The sequence below is a fragment of the Trachypithecus francoisi genome, unplaced genomic scaffold (genome assembly GCF_009764315.1).
Source record: "Trachypithecus francoisi isolate TF-2019V2 unplaced genomic scaffold, Tfra_2.0 Lachesis_group5, whole genome shotgun sequence".
NCBI lineage: Eukaryota > Metazoa > Chordata > Mammalia > Primates > Cercopithecidae > Trachypithecus > Trachypithecus francoisi.
Genome location: NW_022681470.1, coordinates 104,919,872 through 104,936,424, shown reverse-complemented (window position 1 = coordinate 104,936,424; position 16,553 = coordinate 104,919,872). Strand labels below are relative to the sequence as shown.

The following is a 16,553-nucleotide window of genomic DNA, read 5'->3' as shown; positions in this document are numbered from 1 at the left end:
GGTTTTAGTTAGAAATTTGTGAATGTATATATTGATACTCCTCTGTAAACATTCAGGTATCAATTGAATCAGTATAATGAATGCAAGATATTTATTGAATTAAATAATTAGTATTTATATTAAAGATAAGCTAGACTCTAATAAAGTTTGTTTTCTATTAATATTATTTTGTATTATTATAACCTTTTATGGTATATAGTGAAATAATCTTCTAACATCGCTTGACCTTTAAATTAAAGGGTAAATATTGATTTAAGCCCTTAGATTTGGAAAGAGCAGAGAAAGCATAGGCTTCCTTTATTGTGTATCTGTTTGTTTTTAATAGCAGCTTTATTGAGATAGAACTCACATACCGTAAAATTCACTATAAAAGTGTACAATTTAGTGGTTTCTAGTATAGTCACAGAGTTGTACAACCATCACCACTATCTAATTCCAGAACATTTTAATCACCTCAAAAAGAAACTCCGCTCTCGTTAGTAATCATTCCCATGCCCCCATGCCCCTGCCCCTGGCAACCACTAATTTACTTTCTGTCTCTATAGATTTGCCTCTTCTGGGTATTTCATATGAATTGAATCATATTATATGTGGACTTTCATGACTTGCTTTTTTTCACTTAGCATAATGTTTTCAAGGTCCATTCATGTTGTAGCAGGTATCAGTACTTCATTCCTTTCTATGGCTGAATAATATTTCATTGTATGGATATGCCACATTTGTTTATCCATTCATCTGTTGATGGACGTTTAGACTATTTCTACTTTTTGGTTATTATGAATAGTGCTGCCATAAACATTATTATTTGAAAATATCTTCTCCCATTCTGTGTGTTGTCTTTCACTTTCTTAATGATGTCTCTTGAAACACCAAATTTTTAAATTTTGATGAAGTTCATCTGCTTTTTTTTTTCTCCTTTTGCTGCTTGTGTTTTTGCTATGTCTAAGAAATCACTGCCTAAGCTAAGGCTGTGAGGATTAACACCTATGTTTTCTTCCAAGAGTTTATAGTTTTAGCTCTTACATTTTAGGCTATGATTCATGTTAATTTTTGTATGTAGTTAAGAGGAAGGGATCCAACTTTTATTATTTTGGAAGGAGATAGCCAGTTGTCCTGGCACCATTTATTGAAAAGTGTATTTCTCCCATTGATTTGTTTATGTACCCTTGTCAAAAATCATTTAATCATAAATGTTAAGGTTTATTTCTAGACTGTCAATTCTATTTCAGTGATCTAGATTTCTCTTCCTATACCAGTATCACATTGTTTGATTACTGTAGCTTTGTAGTTAGTTTTGAAATCAAGAAGTTGGAGACTTCCAATTTTGTTCTTTTTCAAGATTGTTTTGGCTGTTTTGGATACCTTGCACTTCCATGTGACTTTTAGGATCAGCCCGTTAATTTCCACAGTCCAGGCATCTGGGACTTTGATGAGGATTGTGTTAAATCTGTAGATCAATTTGGAAAGCATTGCCATTTAACAATATTGTTTTTCATTTGATAAACATGGGATATCTTTCCATTTATTTAGGTATTAAATTTTTTCCATGGTGTTTTGTAGTTTTCAGTGTACAAATCATGTTTCTTTTGTTAAATTTATCCTAAGTATTTTATTCTTTTTGATGCTATTGTAAATAGAATTGCTTTCTTAATTTACTTTTCTGCTTGTTTATTCATTGCAGTTTTATAGAAGTACAACTGGCTTTTGTATATTGATCTTGAATCCTGTGACTTTGCTGAACTTGTTTATTAATTCTAATTATTTCTAAAGTTTGGGGACTCGTTACAATTTTTAAAATACAAGATTATGTCATCTGTGAATAGAACTAGTTTTAGTTCTCCCTTCCAAACTGAATATCTTCTATTTCTTTTTCTTGAGTAATTGCTCAGCCAGAACCTCCAATACAGTGTTGAATAGAAGTAGCACAAGTGGACATTCTTGTCTTGTTTCTGATCGTAGGGGGAAAGTGTTCAGTCTCATTCACCTTTAAGTATCGTGTTCACTGTGGGATTTTCATAGATGCCCTTTATCAGAATGAGGAAGTTTCCTTCTACTCCTAGTGTGTTTCCTTCCATTCTTAGTTTTTTTTTCATTCCTAGTTTGTTGAGTATTTTTGTCATGGAAAGGTGTTGAATGTGGTCAGATGTTTTTTCTGTGTCTATTGAGATGAGATGATTATGTGGTTTTTGTCCTTTATTTGTGTATTTGTTTTGCTGTCTGTAGGAATCTGTTCCATCTTGTTTTACATTTGTTATTTGATCTTTCTTTTAAACTCTCATGTGGAAAAGGGGAGACACAGAGTCTTTTGTATCTATTTCTGGGTGAGGAGTGGATGTTGAATCTATTCCTCAATTCTTTAAATCTCAGCATAACAGATAAAACCACTGTAGCTTCCAGGTTGAGTAGATTGCCTAAGGTTTTTATTTTATTTAATCCACAGAGTTGTCATGGCCAGTTCACATTTTAATTAGAAGAAGCTGCCATCAAATTCAGCACCCAGCACAATACTGTAGCCCTGAATAGCCACCAGCAAACATTGATTTGAAACTGAACAGCCTTTGCTTCCTAAAAATCAGTGACATACCTTAAGACACGCAACGAAGGGGTTCTTCAATGTTCACCTCCCTGTCCCCTGATTTCAGGGCATCTGCTTTTTGGTACTGAAAACCAAGGAGCCCTACTGAGTGCTAGCTTTTACTGATTCAAAGTGTCAAGAGGAAAATGGTATTTAAATATGATAGTGTAGGCTTTGGCCTTTTAAAAGAAGAAGAATAAATTTTTTTCTTCGTAATATATATAGAAAATTTGAAAATAGAGTAATGTAGAAAGAAGGAAAAGAGACTCATCCATCCTCCTACCAGAGACTGTTAATTTGTGTTGTTCATCTTCCTAGAATGTTTTTCTTGTATGTTTTCTTCATGACTTTGAGATCAAGCTGTACATACAATTTTAGGACCTGCTTTTCTCCCTTTAGTGTTATAAGATCAGCACTTTCCATATTGTAACCAGTTCTAGGTAAATATTAGTACCACCTTTAATAACTTTACATACTTGAATTTGCTTAGCCATTACTCTATGGATGGACATGCAGATGGTCTGTAACTTTTGCTTTCATTAAAAAAAGGACCAGTAACAGCTTTTTTTAGAAGCCAAGGTTGGAACATGGTTTATGTCAATGTTTGTATTTAAAAGTTAAGTAGTTCCTATACTCTCTGCAGACTAGGAGTTGGGGGACCCCTAGTGACTCTGGTTGTTCATTTAAACTCTCTGTACCATACCCTGTCATCTGTGAAGTAAACCAGACAAATCCCCTCACAAAAACAGCATTACCACAGAAATTGACCATAATGAAAATATTTCTAAGCCTGGGATAATGACCCATATTAACAGTGAGCTGCTGATTTCATTAGGAGGAAATCCACTCCTGTGAATAGCTCACCACAATGCAGGCCTTTTCCCCCAGTCCTTGTCTGCCTTGTGAGCTGCAGCACAAATGCTCCGTTGATTCCCACGTCCAGTAGGGGAAGTGAGAACTGTAATGTGACCTAGGAGGTATTTGGGTTTTCTTTGGAAACATAAAGAAAAAGTGAAATTTATTCGAATTAAGTAAGTCTTCTTTGCTGCTTCAAATTAAACAGATAAATCCATGAGAATTTCTTAATGTTTTGTCGTTTTATGTTCTCTTAGGAGGGGCCTGAACACTAGAAAAGCCCCTCAGTGTAGTTCTGTGTATTACCATGACATTTCTAATCTGAGAAAAATATGACACACACCCCCCCTTGCTCACCATGGTTGCTGCTAACCTGTACTCACTGACAGATGGCCGCCTATGGCATAAGTGTCCCCAGTCACCACACAGAGCCAACTCTGGGCAGTTTGGCTTAATCCTGCCCCACCTTACCACTCCAGGCAGAGCAAGTCCAGGGTATAAGGCCTGAGGGAGCCAGGGCTTAGAGCTGAGTTAATTGAAGGGGATGATGTCCAGAAATAGGTCAGGCTTCCTTGTCTTTGCTTTCATCCATTTCCCCATTTCCTGGAACAGCCATTCTGTCAGTTCTTTATCCCCTTAGAGTTACATACGCCCCTGCTATTCCCTGAATAATCAGAACTCTCAGCAGTTCCCCATCCAGAGCTGCCTAACCCCCAGGGTTCAATATTCTATAACCATCCTTCACCTTTCTCCCAGGAAAGCACAAAGTATTTATATACTTGGTTAGGAAAGCAATCTGATGAATTCATCTTATTAGTCATCATGTCAAAATGAAAATATAGCCCTTTCATCATGTTACTCCCTCTGTCATGGCCATTTCTTCTGCACGTTTAGAAAAGGTACTTTAGGATACTTGTTTCTTTCTGGCAATCTGAACAAGTAGTAGTATTACCTATATTCTTAACTTCTAAATAGTTTTACAGTCAGCACCTAGGGCCTTCAATCGCTGCTTCCCAGGAGACCCAAGGGGAGTCCCATAGCATTGATGTTCTGTGAATTTCTTTTAGGTTTGCCTGTTCCTAGATTTTAGGAGTTGGGATAAAGTAAACATTGAACCCTTAGGATTAGCTAAGCTGAAAGCTATGGAATGTTCTCACCTAAGAGGAATTCATAAGTGAGTTAAAAATAATAATTCTGCCTACAGCGTTCTCAGGGAGGCATGTAAGACAAATCCAGTTCGGGTAGGGTTTTGTAAGTTTGTTTTTGTTTACCAGACTTTATTTTAATTTAATTTATTTATTTATTTGAGGCAGGATTTTGCTCTATCACCCAGGCTGAAGTGCAGTGGCACGGTCTTGACTCACTGTAGCCCCAACTTCCCAGGCTCAAGCAATCCTCTTCCTACCTCAGTCACCTGAGTAGCTAGGACTATAGGTGTGCACCACCGTGCTCAGCTAATTTTTGTATTTTTTGTAGAGATGGGATTTTGCCATGTTCCCCAAGCTAGTCTTGAACACCTGGGCTCAAGCGACCTACCTGCCTCGGCCTCCCAAAGAGCTGGGATTACAGGCATGAGTTACTGCATCTGGCCCAGACTATTTTTTAGAGCAGTTTTAGGTTCCCAGCTTTTGAGCAAAAAATACTGAAAGTTTCCCTATACTTCCAGCTTTCCTACAACACACAGCCTCCCCAACCTGAGTAGTCTTTTAAAGGCATATCCACCTGTAATCTCAGCACTTTGGGAGATGGGCAGATCACTTGAGGTCAGGGGTTCGAGACCAGGCTGGCCAACATGGTGAAACCCTGTGTCTACTAAAAATACAAAAATCCACAGGGCATAGTGGCATATGCCTGTAATCCCAGCTACCCAGGAGGCTAAAGCAGGAGAATCACTTGAACCCAGGAAGTGGAGGTTGCAGTGAGCCAAGATCACACTACTGCACTCCAGCCTGGGTAACAGAGCAAGACTCTATCTCAAAAAAAAAAAAAAAAAAAAAAAGGAAAAAGGCATATCCAGGCTGCCTCCATTTTCCCTGGCAGGCTGGAGCTGTGCCTTGAGTTCTCCCACCATACCTCATAGAAACATCATTGTTGGCATGTCTGTCTCCTTACCAGATTTCAGACTCTTGGTAACAAGGCCCCTTTCCCCAGCACCTAGCACAGTGCAGTGAGGCCACTTACTCCACTGGGACCAAAAGCATTCTTGCTTCAGTCCCTGTTCCTCTGATCCCTAAGCCACCCTGGCCTAGAAGTGAACTATGTTGAACTAGAACCAGCCCAGGCTGTTCCAGGGTGGAGGGTAGCTTTCGAATGAGGTCACTGTGGCCATCAGAAAGAAAAGCCAGAGCAAAAGTAATTCTTTCAGAAGAGTTCTATTTTGGTTGTAATCTTAAGATGAAGCTCACTTGGATGTGCCTAATGCCCGTGTCTCTCTGAATAGAAGAGAGGCAACCTTGGAACACCTATTCTGTGAGTTTCTAGACCAGTTCCCAGGGAAGAGAACCACATTTTGATGCCCCTTAGAGTGCAAAGAATGGAATTTGACAAAAGCATGAAAGAGAATAATGAGGCTGGCATTACTTTTTTTCCAGGTCCTATATTTAATGCTTCTGTGCATTCGGACACACCATCAGTCATCCGGGGAGATCTGATCAAATTGTTCTGTATCATCACTGTCGAGGGAGCAGCACTGGATCCAGGTACCTCACTCATCCTCACCCCTTCACCATGTTGCTTTCTGTAAATGTTTCTTATATCATCCGCACTGTGTTACACAGATGTAGGTTAGGGGTAGGATTATCTATTTATCCCCTAACTGCCTGGCTTAGTAGTTTGTACTCATTAAGTGTTTAATAAATACTTGTTGAGTGGATGCATCTATCTGCTAGATGGTGTGGGAATGCATCCAGACATTTGACTCTGAGCTGTCAAGACAGTTAGTGGGTCACTTCCAGGCCTGTTTCGAGCTGATTTGAAACCCATTGGCAGAGTCTGGCTCCTCCTCTTGTATCTTTCACTCATTTATTCATTCAGATATGTATTGAGTTCCTTTGGTATACAGGTGCTGCTCTAGATACTGGGAATAGAGGAGTGAACAAAATGCCCAAAGTCTGTCCTCAGGGAGCATGGCAACCTAGATGAGGACATGGGCAAGAAATAAAGTGCTCTATAATATCACAGCAATTAATGCTATGAAGACATACAGAGCAAAGGAGTAACCGGTGACCAGAGGGTGCTATTGTAGTTAGAATTCTTAGGAAATCATTATACATCTTTTCTTTGCAGAAAATATTAGCATTGCTGACAGGATGCCTAAGAGTTGTGGGATGCATCAGTCTTACTCCTTTTCTGTTTAGCCCCATTCAGTGACCAGTTGATGTCCCTCTCTCACTCTTCCACCCATAAGGCTTGAAAGAACTTTAAATGCACTCAGGGATCTCTGTTACTGAGCTGGACTGTACCCACCTCTGCCTTTTCCTAAAGAACTCATGAAGAACCTAATTCCCTATGGGCTTCCCTTTTCTCCTGCATGTTTTGACCCTCAACACTCTGTATTGACCCACCCCATCACAAGTAGAGCCATGGCTGCCGGCTAAATCTGCACCTTGAAAAGGCCAAACTCTACAAAGGTCACAAGTTTCTGTGTGGAGACTGCTGGAAGTGTGGCCCTGGGGAGAAACTAAAATTAGCTTTCCATTCTGTATGAAGGGGCAAGCTCTAAGCAAAGGGTGGTAGCCTGCAGTGAATCCAGTGAGTCCCTGAGCAGGGGACTGGGTAACACTAGCATCTGGAAGCAGAGACCTGGATGCCGCCACCATCCAGGTGGACATCTGGCTTCTGCAGGATTCCCAGTTGAATGTTCAGGTCAGCACATATTTTCTGTAAAGGACCTGGGTAGGAAATATTTTGGCCCTGCGGGCCAGATGGCCTCTGTGGCAACTATTCAACACTGTCATTGTAGTATGAAAGAAGCCATAGATAATAGTGTAAGCAAATGGGCATAGCCGTGTTCAGTGAAACTTTTTTTTTTTTTTTTTTGAGACGGAGTCTCGCTCTGTCGCCCAGGCTGGAGCGCAGTGGTGCAGTCTCGGCTCACTGCAAGCTCTGCCTCCCGGGTTCACGCCATTCTCCTGCCTCAGCCTCCCGAGTAGCTGGGACTACAGGCGCCCGCCACCACACCCGGCTAATTTTTTGTATTTTTAGTAGAGACGGGGTTTCGCCGTGTTAGCCAGGATGGTCTCGATCTCCCGACCTCGTGATCCGCCCACCTCGGCCTCCCAAAGTGCTGGGATTACAGGTGTGAGCCACCACGCCCGGCCTCAGTGAAACTTTATTTACAAAAACAGGTGGTGGGCTGGACTTGGCCTGCAGGCTGCAGTTTACTGACCCCTGGACTAGTTGATTGATACCAAAATTGGCTCTAGTAGGGAAGCTGAACATGGTTGATCTTTAGAGGTAGGAAACAGAAGGAGAGTTTGTGGGAGATGTTAGAAAAGGAAAAGAAACAATCCCATCTACATCCATGTAGTTGGTCAGCTCCATTCACAGGGGAAGAGGAATGAGAAGCCACTCCTGTACCTGAGATGGGGAAGATTGAGGACAGAAAGCAGGATTCAGAAGAGAAAATGAAGCTAAAAGTAGAAGAGACTACCAGGGAAAAGGGAGGACAATCCTTTTCAAAAGTTGGAAAAATGTAATACCATGTTTGCCCTTAAAGCTCATTTATGATACATACAAAAATAAATCCTTTAAATGTTCTTTCTCAGTAAATTAATAGGTCACCAGTTGTGCCCTTAATGTAAAAGTCTTTTCCTCCAGTGTAATTAATTGCAAAAGCTATAGGTAGCTGTTATCTTTCAGATCACAATTTTGCAGAACTTTGCACTCTTGGACTGTGTGGGTGGAAGATTCTGAATTATTAAACACAAGTTGTAATTTAGTTTTTCCTCACACATGCTGTGGGCTGTGAGGGAATGCTCTTTTGTGAAGGACATGTTGCATAAGTGATTTGTGGCCCAAGGTGCTCTGTGCAGAGCAGGGGTGGGGGACAGCGGACTGTGGCCCTTCTGAGGCAGTATCTTAGGTCAGGTTCTCCCCAAGCAAAGACAGACAAGACAAGCATGTGAGTGGTGGATTGAGGGAGTGCTCTCAGGAGAACACTGAGGGAGGCAGGGACTTGAGATAGAGCTGGAGAAGAAGGCCGAGGTCGAGGCATGAATTCGGAGCAAGTCCACCTCCCCACGGGGAGCTCTGGAGCATGAGGGTACCACAGAGCAGGCCCACCGGAGGGAAGGGGACTGGGCTTTTCTGTCCCTTCACTAGTCAGTCATTGTCCACAGGCTGAGTGGCCAAGGAGTGAGGGTGTTTCAGAACCTCCAGGTGGTGGCTTGTGTCAGCCTAAGCCCGGGCCTCTGGAGAGGGGAAGGGTACAGGTGTGTGAGTTTTAACAGCCAGCGCCTGCAGCAGCCAGAGGCTCAGCCTGCCAGCTGGTGTGGACCGGCACCAACGGCATTTGCTGCAGCTGGTAATGCCCTTCCCCTTAGCAGGTCTGTGTGTAGGAGCATGTGTGTTGTACTGTGGAGATAATGTTCATGGTGACCAACTTTTATTGAGCACTTACTGTGCTCCAGGTGCTGTTCTAAGCATTTTAATGAATGTAGTTAATTTAACCCTGGGTGCTGTCATTCTCATTTTGCAGATGAGGAAACTAAGTCTCAGTGAACTTGGGGAACTCGCCCAGGTCACATGGTTCATTAGTGCTGGTGCTGGGATGCTAGCCCAGGCAGCCTGGCCCTGGAGCCTGGCTCCCATACCGTAAGGCACCGTGGGGATCAGGGCTTAGAGTCTGGGAACCTGGTTTGGCTTTTTGCCTTCAGCAACCACCCAGCACCTGCAGGTGACAGCAGCACTGAGTTAAGAGTTTTCATTGAAGACAAGAGAGTGATGCGGGTGTCCATTCTGCCCTTGGCACTGTGAGAGCCTGAGACTGTTTATGGCACACCCTCTGCCCCCAGGGAGCTGGTTTCCTTGGAGAGATACTGGGAACAACAACAAAAAAAGTTATGCTCAAGTGCCACAGTGGGTCAGTGGGAGAAAAAGAGAAGATATTACATGTTTAGAGTGAGCTAAAAAGGAATTATCGTTTGGATAATTTCATAGAAATTCTTGCTTTTAGTTCTGCTTACGTTTTTAATATGTAAGCATCTGAACATAATTTATTTGCCTTATAATGTGCTTTTTGAGGCTATCAGTGTGTTTTGACTAAATGAATAAATGTTATCTCTTGTTCAGCAAAAATTGTTATTTGACATTTATATAAAATCCTTTCTCAAGTGGATTTAAGAGAAAACAGTGTTGTGGCTGTTGTCTTTTGTTGCTGGATGAAGCTCAGAGCCGACACAGCTGATAATGGTTGGTACCAGTCAAGGGAAGAGGTCAAGGGCTTATGATGTGTGCTCTGTTTTCACATTCCATGAGAATTACCACTTGTGCCAAAGTCTTCTTTCTCTTATGCCCATATTAATTTATTTGAGGCTGTTAGAACCTTAATTTTGCAGAGTACTTTACGATTCAGCATTACTCTCTGGGACTGTTAAACTGTGTTCCATTTTCTCAGCTTGACATTTTTTTTTCCTCGTTTTGAACTTAAGCACTTCTGCAAGGAAAGAAAAACCATAGTGTACAATAAAACCTAAACTGTTTACAGCTCTAAATTTAGTGCAATTCATTTTATGTACATTTTGTTCCATATGACTTTCGTGTCCTTCCAGTCTTGGGTTCTTCTGCCTGAAATGTCAAAGGAGCTGGCTTTCTTTGGGAGACAGAGCCTGCAGTGTCCCCGCATACCAGTTTTCGGATCAGTGTTCTCTGTGGGAGACAGTTTTTGACCCTGACTCTTCTTTCTGTGGCCCCTGAGTCTGGGTGGCAGCAGTGCAGTGGTTAAGAAGCTGGGCTCTGGAGCTGTACTCCCTGGGTTAAGCTGCACACTCTGCTACCTGCTGGCTACATGACCTTGAGCAGGTATATAGTCTGGCAATAATAACAGAATAAAAGTATGATAGTGCCTTCCTCATAGGGCTGCTGTGAGGATTCAGTGAGACCGAAGGCATGTAGTGCTGTGCTTGCCATACGTAGTAAGGGCCGCATACATGGATGGTGGCCATACATGTGACTTCTGCCCATTGCACTGACCCCAGGGTTTTGGCTTGGTAATCCACAGATGACATGGCCTTTGATGTGTCCTGGTTTGCGGTGCACTCCTTTGGCCTGGACAAGGCTCCTGTGCTCCTGTCTTCCCTGGATCGGAAGGGTATCGTGACCACCTCCCAGAGGGACTGGAAGAGCGACCTCAGCCTGGAGCGCGTGAGTGTGCTGGAATTCTTGCTGCAAGTGCATGGCTCTGAGGACCAGGACTTTGGCAACTACTACTGTTCCGTGACTCCATGGGTGAAGTCACCAACAGGTTCCTGGCAGAAGGAGACAGAGATCCACTCCAAGCCCGTTTTTATAACTGTGAAAATGGATGGTAAGAATGTCACCCAAATTTCTCAGTGTTTGGGAATGTCTTCTTTCTGTGCCAGGCTGTAGCTGACAGAACCCAGGTGGCCACAGTTTGAGGAATGTGCTGTAGCATGTCCTGCTTTCTTTCTAGACTTGGCCTGAGTCTACACCCAGAAGGAGCCCCAGCAGCCCTTGCTGTTTCCCCAGCTGTGCTATTATGTGCTGGTGGCACCATTGATAAATGATTTTCAAGACTTACTAGAAAAATTTTCAAGGCGTTGCCTCTTCCATACATTTATAGAAACTCGCTTTATTGTGTCCGAGGGTTGGCACGGATTCTGCCAGGCGCAGACAGAGAGCAGCCTTGAGAGAGAGGGTTCAGGTCGATAGGGGAGCTGTAGCTTAGTGATCTGCTACTCTCACTACCACTGGTTTTGCTTCTTAAAGAAGAGAGACTCACGGCTGGGCGCAGTGGCTCATGCCTGTCACCCCAGTACTCTGGGAGGCTGAGGCAGGTGGATCATGAGGTCAGGAGTTTGAGACCAGCCTGGCCCACATAGTGAAACCCCGTCTCTACTAAAAATACAAAAAAAAAAAAAAAAAAAAATTAGCCTTGGTGTGGTGGTGGGCACCTGTAATCCCAGCTACTCAGGAGGCTGAAGCAGGAGAATTGCTTGAACCCAGGAGGCGGAAGTTGCAGTGAGCCGAGATCGCACCATTGCACTCCAGCCCAGGCGACAGTGCAATACTCCGCGTCAAGAAAAAAAAAAAAAAAAAGAGATTCCTCCCGGAGTCACTGGCAAAGAGTGGGTACTTCACAGAGCCCCAAGATGGGAGGATGAGCTCCCAGCCTCACTGGACCACGACGAACACCAGGGTCGACCTAACTAGACAGTCAGAGCTTTGTTCCCTGAGCATCCCAGAATGGGGACAGTTGTTCCTTGGTTTACAACAAACATGTCTCCTTTGTGGAAAATTTCAGAAAGTACATGTTAGTTGAAATAACTCCATAAAGAGAATTAAAGTCCAGGGGCGTCCGAGGATGAGTAGAAAGCTTTTGAGTAGAAACCTAGTGATTGGTCAGATGGAAATTAGAGCCCTTGCTCTTCCACAGACTACTTAGCCTTTCTGATCCATTTTCTCCGTAAAATGAGCTAATAGTCTTACGGGGCTATTTTGAAAATTAAACCTTAGCAAACATAAGGCACCTAGTCCAGTGGCAGCGTCCACCCAAGGAGCATGGGTACTTATGGGAAGGGAAGGTGGGATTTCAAGGGTGGAATCTAAATGATGTTTGTGCATTTCTGACACTTAAGTCATCTGTACCATATTTTGTATCTTAGGAATTCCTTGCTTGAAGTAACTCCGTATAAAAACCCAGATTTAACAAACAAGGGAGTAATTATTCACTTTGCTAGATAATTTACTATAGTGTTACTTAAAATAGCTCCCTTAGTACACTTCAGTTATTTGATGCATAGGATTGATTTATGCAGTTTTTTTAAGGATGCATCTGCTGCTGAATGTGCGATGCCCTTATACTGACTTTTAAAAATCAATCTTTTGCCAAAACCCTAAAAAGCAAGTTGACACTCAAAGGCATCGAGTGAAATCTTCTTTATAGTTTTTATTCTCCCCACAGAGCTGGGTGGGAAGACATTTGCTCATTTTTGTGACAGATAAGGCTGAGCTTCTCCGGTCTCCAGTCGTGTGCTAGGTGCTAGATGCAGGAGGAATGAGGCCTTATCTCTCGGGGAGATCCTGCTCCAGTGGGGAAGGGAGGTGAGGGTGCCCCTAAAGCAGCCTTCCTCGCAGCACTGACCAGCTTCCCCTTTGATCTCTCCCTCCCAGTGCTGAACGCCTTCAAGTATCCCTTGCTGATCGGCGTGGGTCTGTCCACGGTCATCGGACTCCTGTCCTGTCTCATCGGGTACTGCAGCTCCCACTGGTGTTGTAAGAAGGAGGTTCAGGAGACACGGCGCGAGCGCCGCAGGCTCATGTCGATGGAGATGGACTAGGCTGGCCCGGGAGGGGAGTGACAGAGGGACGTTCTAGGAGCAATTGAGGCAAGAAGAGGACAGTGATATTTTAAAACAAAGTGTGTGACACTAAAAACCAGTCCTCTCTAATCTCAGGTGGGACTTGGCGCTCTCTCTTTTCTGCATGTCAAGTTCTGAGCGCGGACATGTTTACCAGCACACGGCTCTTCTTCCCACGGCACTTTCTGATGTAACAATCGAGTGTGTGTTTTCCCAGCTGCAGCTTTTTAATGGTTAACCTTCATCTAATTATTTTTCTCCCACTGGTTTATAGATCCTCTGACTTGTGTGTGTTTATAGCTTTTGTTTCACGGGGTTGTGGTGAGGAAGGGGTGATGGCATGCAGAGTTCTTTATCTTCAGTGAGAATGTGCCTGCCCGCCTGAGAGCCAGCTTCCGCGTTGGAGGCGTGTGCTCAGAGAGCTGCTGAGCGCCACCCTCTACCGGGCTGACAGACAACACAGACCTGTGCTGAAGGCTAATTTGTGGCTTTTACGACCCTACCCTACCCCCTATTTTCAGGGGTTTAGACTACATTTGAAATCCAAACTTGGAGTATATAACTTCTTATCGAGCCCAAATGCTTTTTTTTTTTTTTTTTTTTTTGCTTCTCTGTCCCTTTTCCATTTATTTTGTATTTGTTTTCTGTGAGAGCGCTGAAATGGCGGCCCTGGAATCTAGAATTTGGCTCTCCACTGAGCACCTTATCTTGCCACCTTAGCCTTAAGAATGAATATGAAGAAAAGTACACAGCCACCTCTGTCCAGGGCAGTAAGAAGGGCTGCAAGGAAGGAGAGGTTGGGGATAAGGAAAGGAACAGACACCTGCTTCAGTAGTTGTGAGGCCACTGTGCCTCAGGGGACCCCAGGAAGAGCAGAAGAGGGATCCCGCGAAGTTATTTTTTATGCAGCTGGAGCCGGGAGGGTCAGAGTGGTGCCAGGTGCAAATTAGACTAAAGAAGCCACCACTATTCCTCTGCCTTGCCCATTGTGGGAGGCAAAGGCATTGGTCACCAAGACACTTGCAGGGGAACCCACAGATACACCATGCCCTTCACACGCTGCTTGGGCTCCTTAACCTGAAGGCACATTGCTCATTGTGAGACTGACTGACTTCAAGGAATCAGAAATTACCTAGAAGCACCATGTAATTTCTATGACCTTTCCAGTCCTTCAGGTCTTTTGAAGGTCCACTGCAGGGGGTTAGTGAGAAAGGGTATACTTTGTGGTAAGTTTGCTTTCCTAATAGGGACATGAAGGAAACCTAGCAATTTGCTGTCATGTGAATGGCCTGTAGAGCAGAGTCGAGAGCGGTCTGCTTTGCCCGACTGCTCCCATCAGGAATAGGAGAGTAGACAGAAAGAGATCTTCTACATCCCGGGCTTCTGCTGCTGCTTTAAAAGCTCTCCCCTCGGAGCCTCCTGCTCCCTGAAGCGTCTCGCCCCCTGTACAGCACTGGCCTTTCGGAAGCATCCCAGTGGAGTTTTCTGAGGCTTGCTGGTGACTCATGCCCTAATTGCAATCCTCTGCTTTTATCCTGGCTCTGAAGGATCTAACACTGCTCTCTCTTCCAAAGGGGAAAAAAAGATTCATTTGTTTTGAGCAATAAACTAATACAAAATGATGGCCATTCATGTGCAGCTCTTTGTCACTGTGGGCCAGGAGTTGTGCTCCTCCTGGCTCACCTTTGCCCCCTGCTCCCCAACGGCCGGTTCCGCACTTAACACTGAGTCGCCCCGGAGGCAGATTCCCATTGAGTTTTACCCCCCAAGAGGACCGTGCACGGGATAGAAACATTAGATTCTGCATTGACAGTAGCCTTTCCTTGGTCCGGGCTTGTGGTGGGAAGACGGGCAACAGGTATACCCCACCAGGGCCTGAGTGACTAGAGGAAGAGGACGAGGCCTTGTTGGCACTAGATTTGGGTATTTTCTGCATGTTATATCCTAACTGCTATTTCAGAAGAGGCAGCTTGTAGGTGATTGTACAGGTGAGAATTAAAGAGAGAACAAATATATAAACAGGTGCTGTATTAGTAACAGCTAGTGCCCTTTCAGCCCTTGCATCTATTAAAAGGAGATTCAGGATTTTACTGGCACAGGCCCTTCTTAGTAGGAAGAAAGGGTGCTTAGCTTTGGACATGACCGGGTGTGTGTAAAACCATGGACTGAGTCACAGCAGACACTCGATGGTGGTAAATGTGACAGGTGCTTACACACTGTACCTTTTCCTTTCATACTGATGCTGCAGTTCAGGGCTGGAGTTGTTAAGGCATTGACCTCCACCCACCTGCCCCGTGTCCATTGGGCTACCCAAGCTGCATGTCACCTGGGGGCTGGGAGGAAGGGGCAAGAAATCCCAGGGCATTGTATCAAGGACCTAGTTCCTTCTAGGGATATACATTTGCCAGGAATGTGTATTTTTCATGTGGTGAGATGCACTCTTTTGTTGTACCAAATAGGGCTCCCCCCCCCCCCCGACCCCTGCGACAAGTGCTCTTCTAGAAGAGGTTCCTACCAGCAGCACTGGTGTGAATGAAAGAGGGACCCAGCCACGTCTCACGGGTGGAATTGCACTTCTTAACAAAGAGGAACTTTATAAAAGTTTGGGTTTTTTTTTTTTTCCTAATCATAAAAATAGCCCCAGAAAGAGCCTAAGCTATATTCAGATAGAAGCCTCGAAATTTCTGTACATTGTTTACTTTATGATGTTTACATACACCTTTCACTTTGAAAAAAAGGAAAATGCAAATCAACTTTTTAACAACTTTTCAGATTTTTCATGGGACAGTAGAACTCTGACTCACCAACTGGGCTAAATTTTAATTTAAAAATGTATGTATTTGAGTGTCTTTCCCCACCTCACCCCCACCATCTGAGGGGCTCCCTGAGATCTTGGTAGAGGAGGCCCCTCCTGCCCAGACCTTCGTCTGTTTCCCCGGTGGCCCTTGCTTCTTGCTTTGCAGACTGCCTGCAGCCATGATTTTGTCACTGACATCTGTGAGCCAAAGACTGAGCCTTTTTGGCAGGAATAATAAGCAATACTACACAACTTGCTACTTTCAGAAAACTTTTTTTTAGCTTCACCGATGACAACAGAGGAAGAAGGGAACTGGGATTTGGGTAAGTTCTCCTCCACTGTTTGACCAAATTCTCAGTGATAAATACGTGTGCAGATCCCTAGAAGAAAAAACGTTGACTTTCTTTTTAAGTGTGGCACATAAGGATCTGCAGAATTTTCCGTAGACAAAGAAAGGATCTTGTGTATTTTTGTCCATATCCAATGTTATATGAACTAATTGTATTGTTTTATACTGTGACCACAAATATTATGCAATGCACCATTTGTTTTTTATTTCATTAAAGGAAGTTTAATTTAAATTGAAGTTGTGTGAGGAGCTTGATGTTGGCCTCTGTTATCCTTTCATATCTTCAGCATGAGGGATTGTGACTGGATTCCAGCAGGAACTTTAGCACCTTCTGATCTCTTTGAATCCTGTAAAAGCACTGCAGATTTTCACTGATGATAAGAGAAGAAACGGATTTGATGGGATCAGTGTTGAAGTTCCCACCAGGTGGAAAGGTGA

At 43.6% G+C, this 16,553-nt stretch overlaps 1 protein-coding gene across 1 annotated transcript in view; it reads left to right on the top strand.

Moving 5' to 3' along the window:
- PTGFRN (prostaglandin F2 receptor inhibitor) overlaps positions 1-16,352 on the top strand; it is a 79,947-nt gene extending 63,595 nt beyond the window's left edge. The window contains exons 7-9 of the mRNA XM_033199213.1: positions 6,022-6,129; positions 10,650-10,955; positions 12,782-16,352. Of these exons, the coding sequence (XP_033055104.1) occupies positions 6,022-6,129; positions 10,650-10,955; positions 12,782-12,948 (581 nt within the window). The 3' untranslated portion in view covers positions 12,949-16,352. The remainder of the gene's footprint in view (positions 1-6,021; positions 6,130-10,649; positions 10,956-12,781) is intronic.
- The last annotated feature ends 201 nt before the right edge of the window (positions 16,353-16,553 follow it).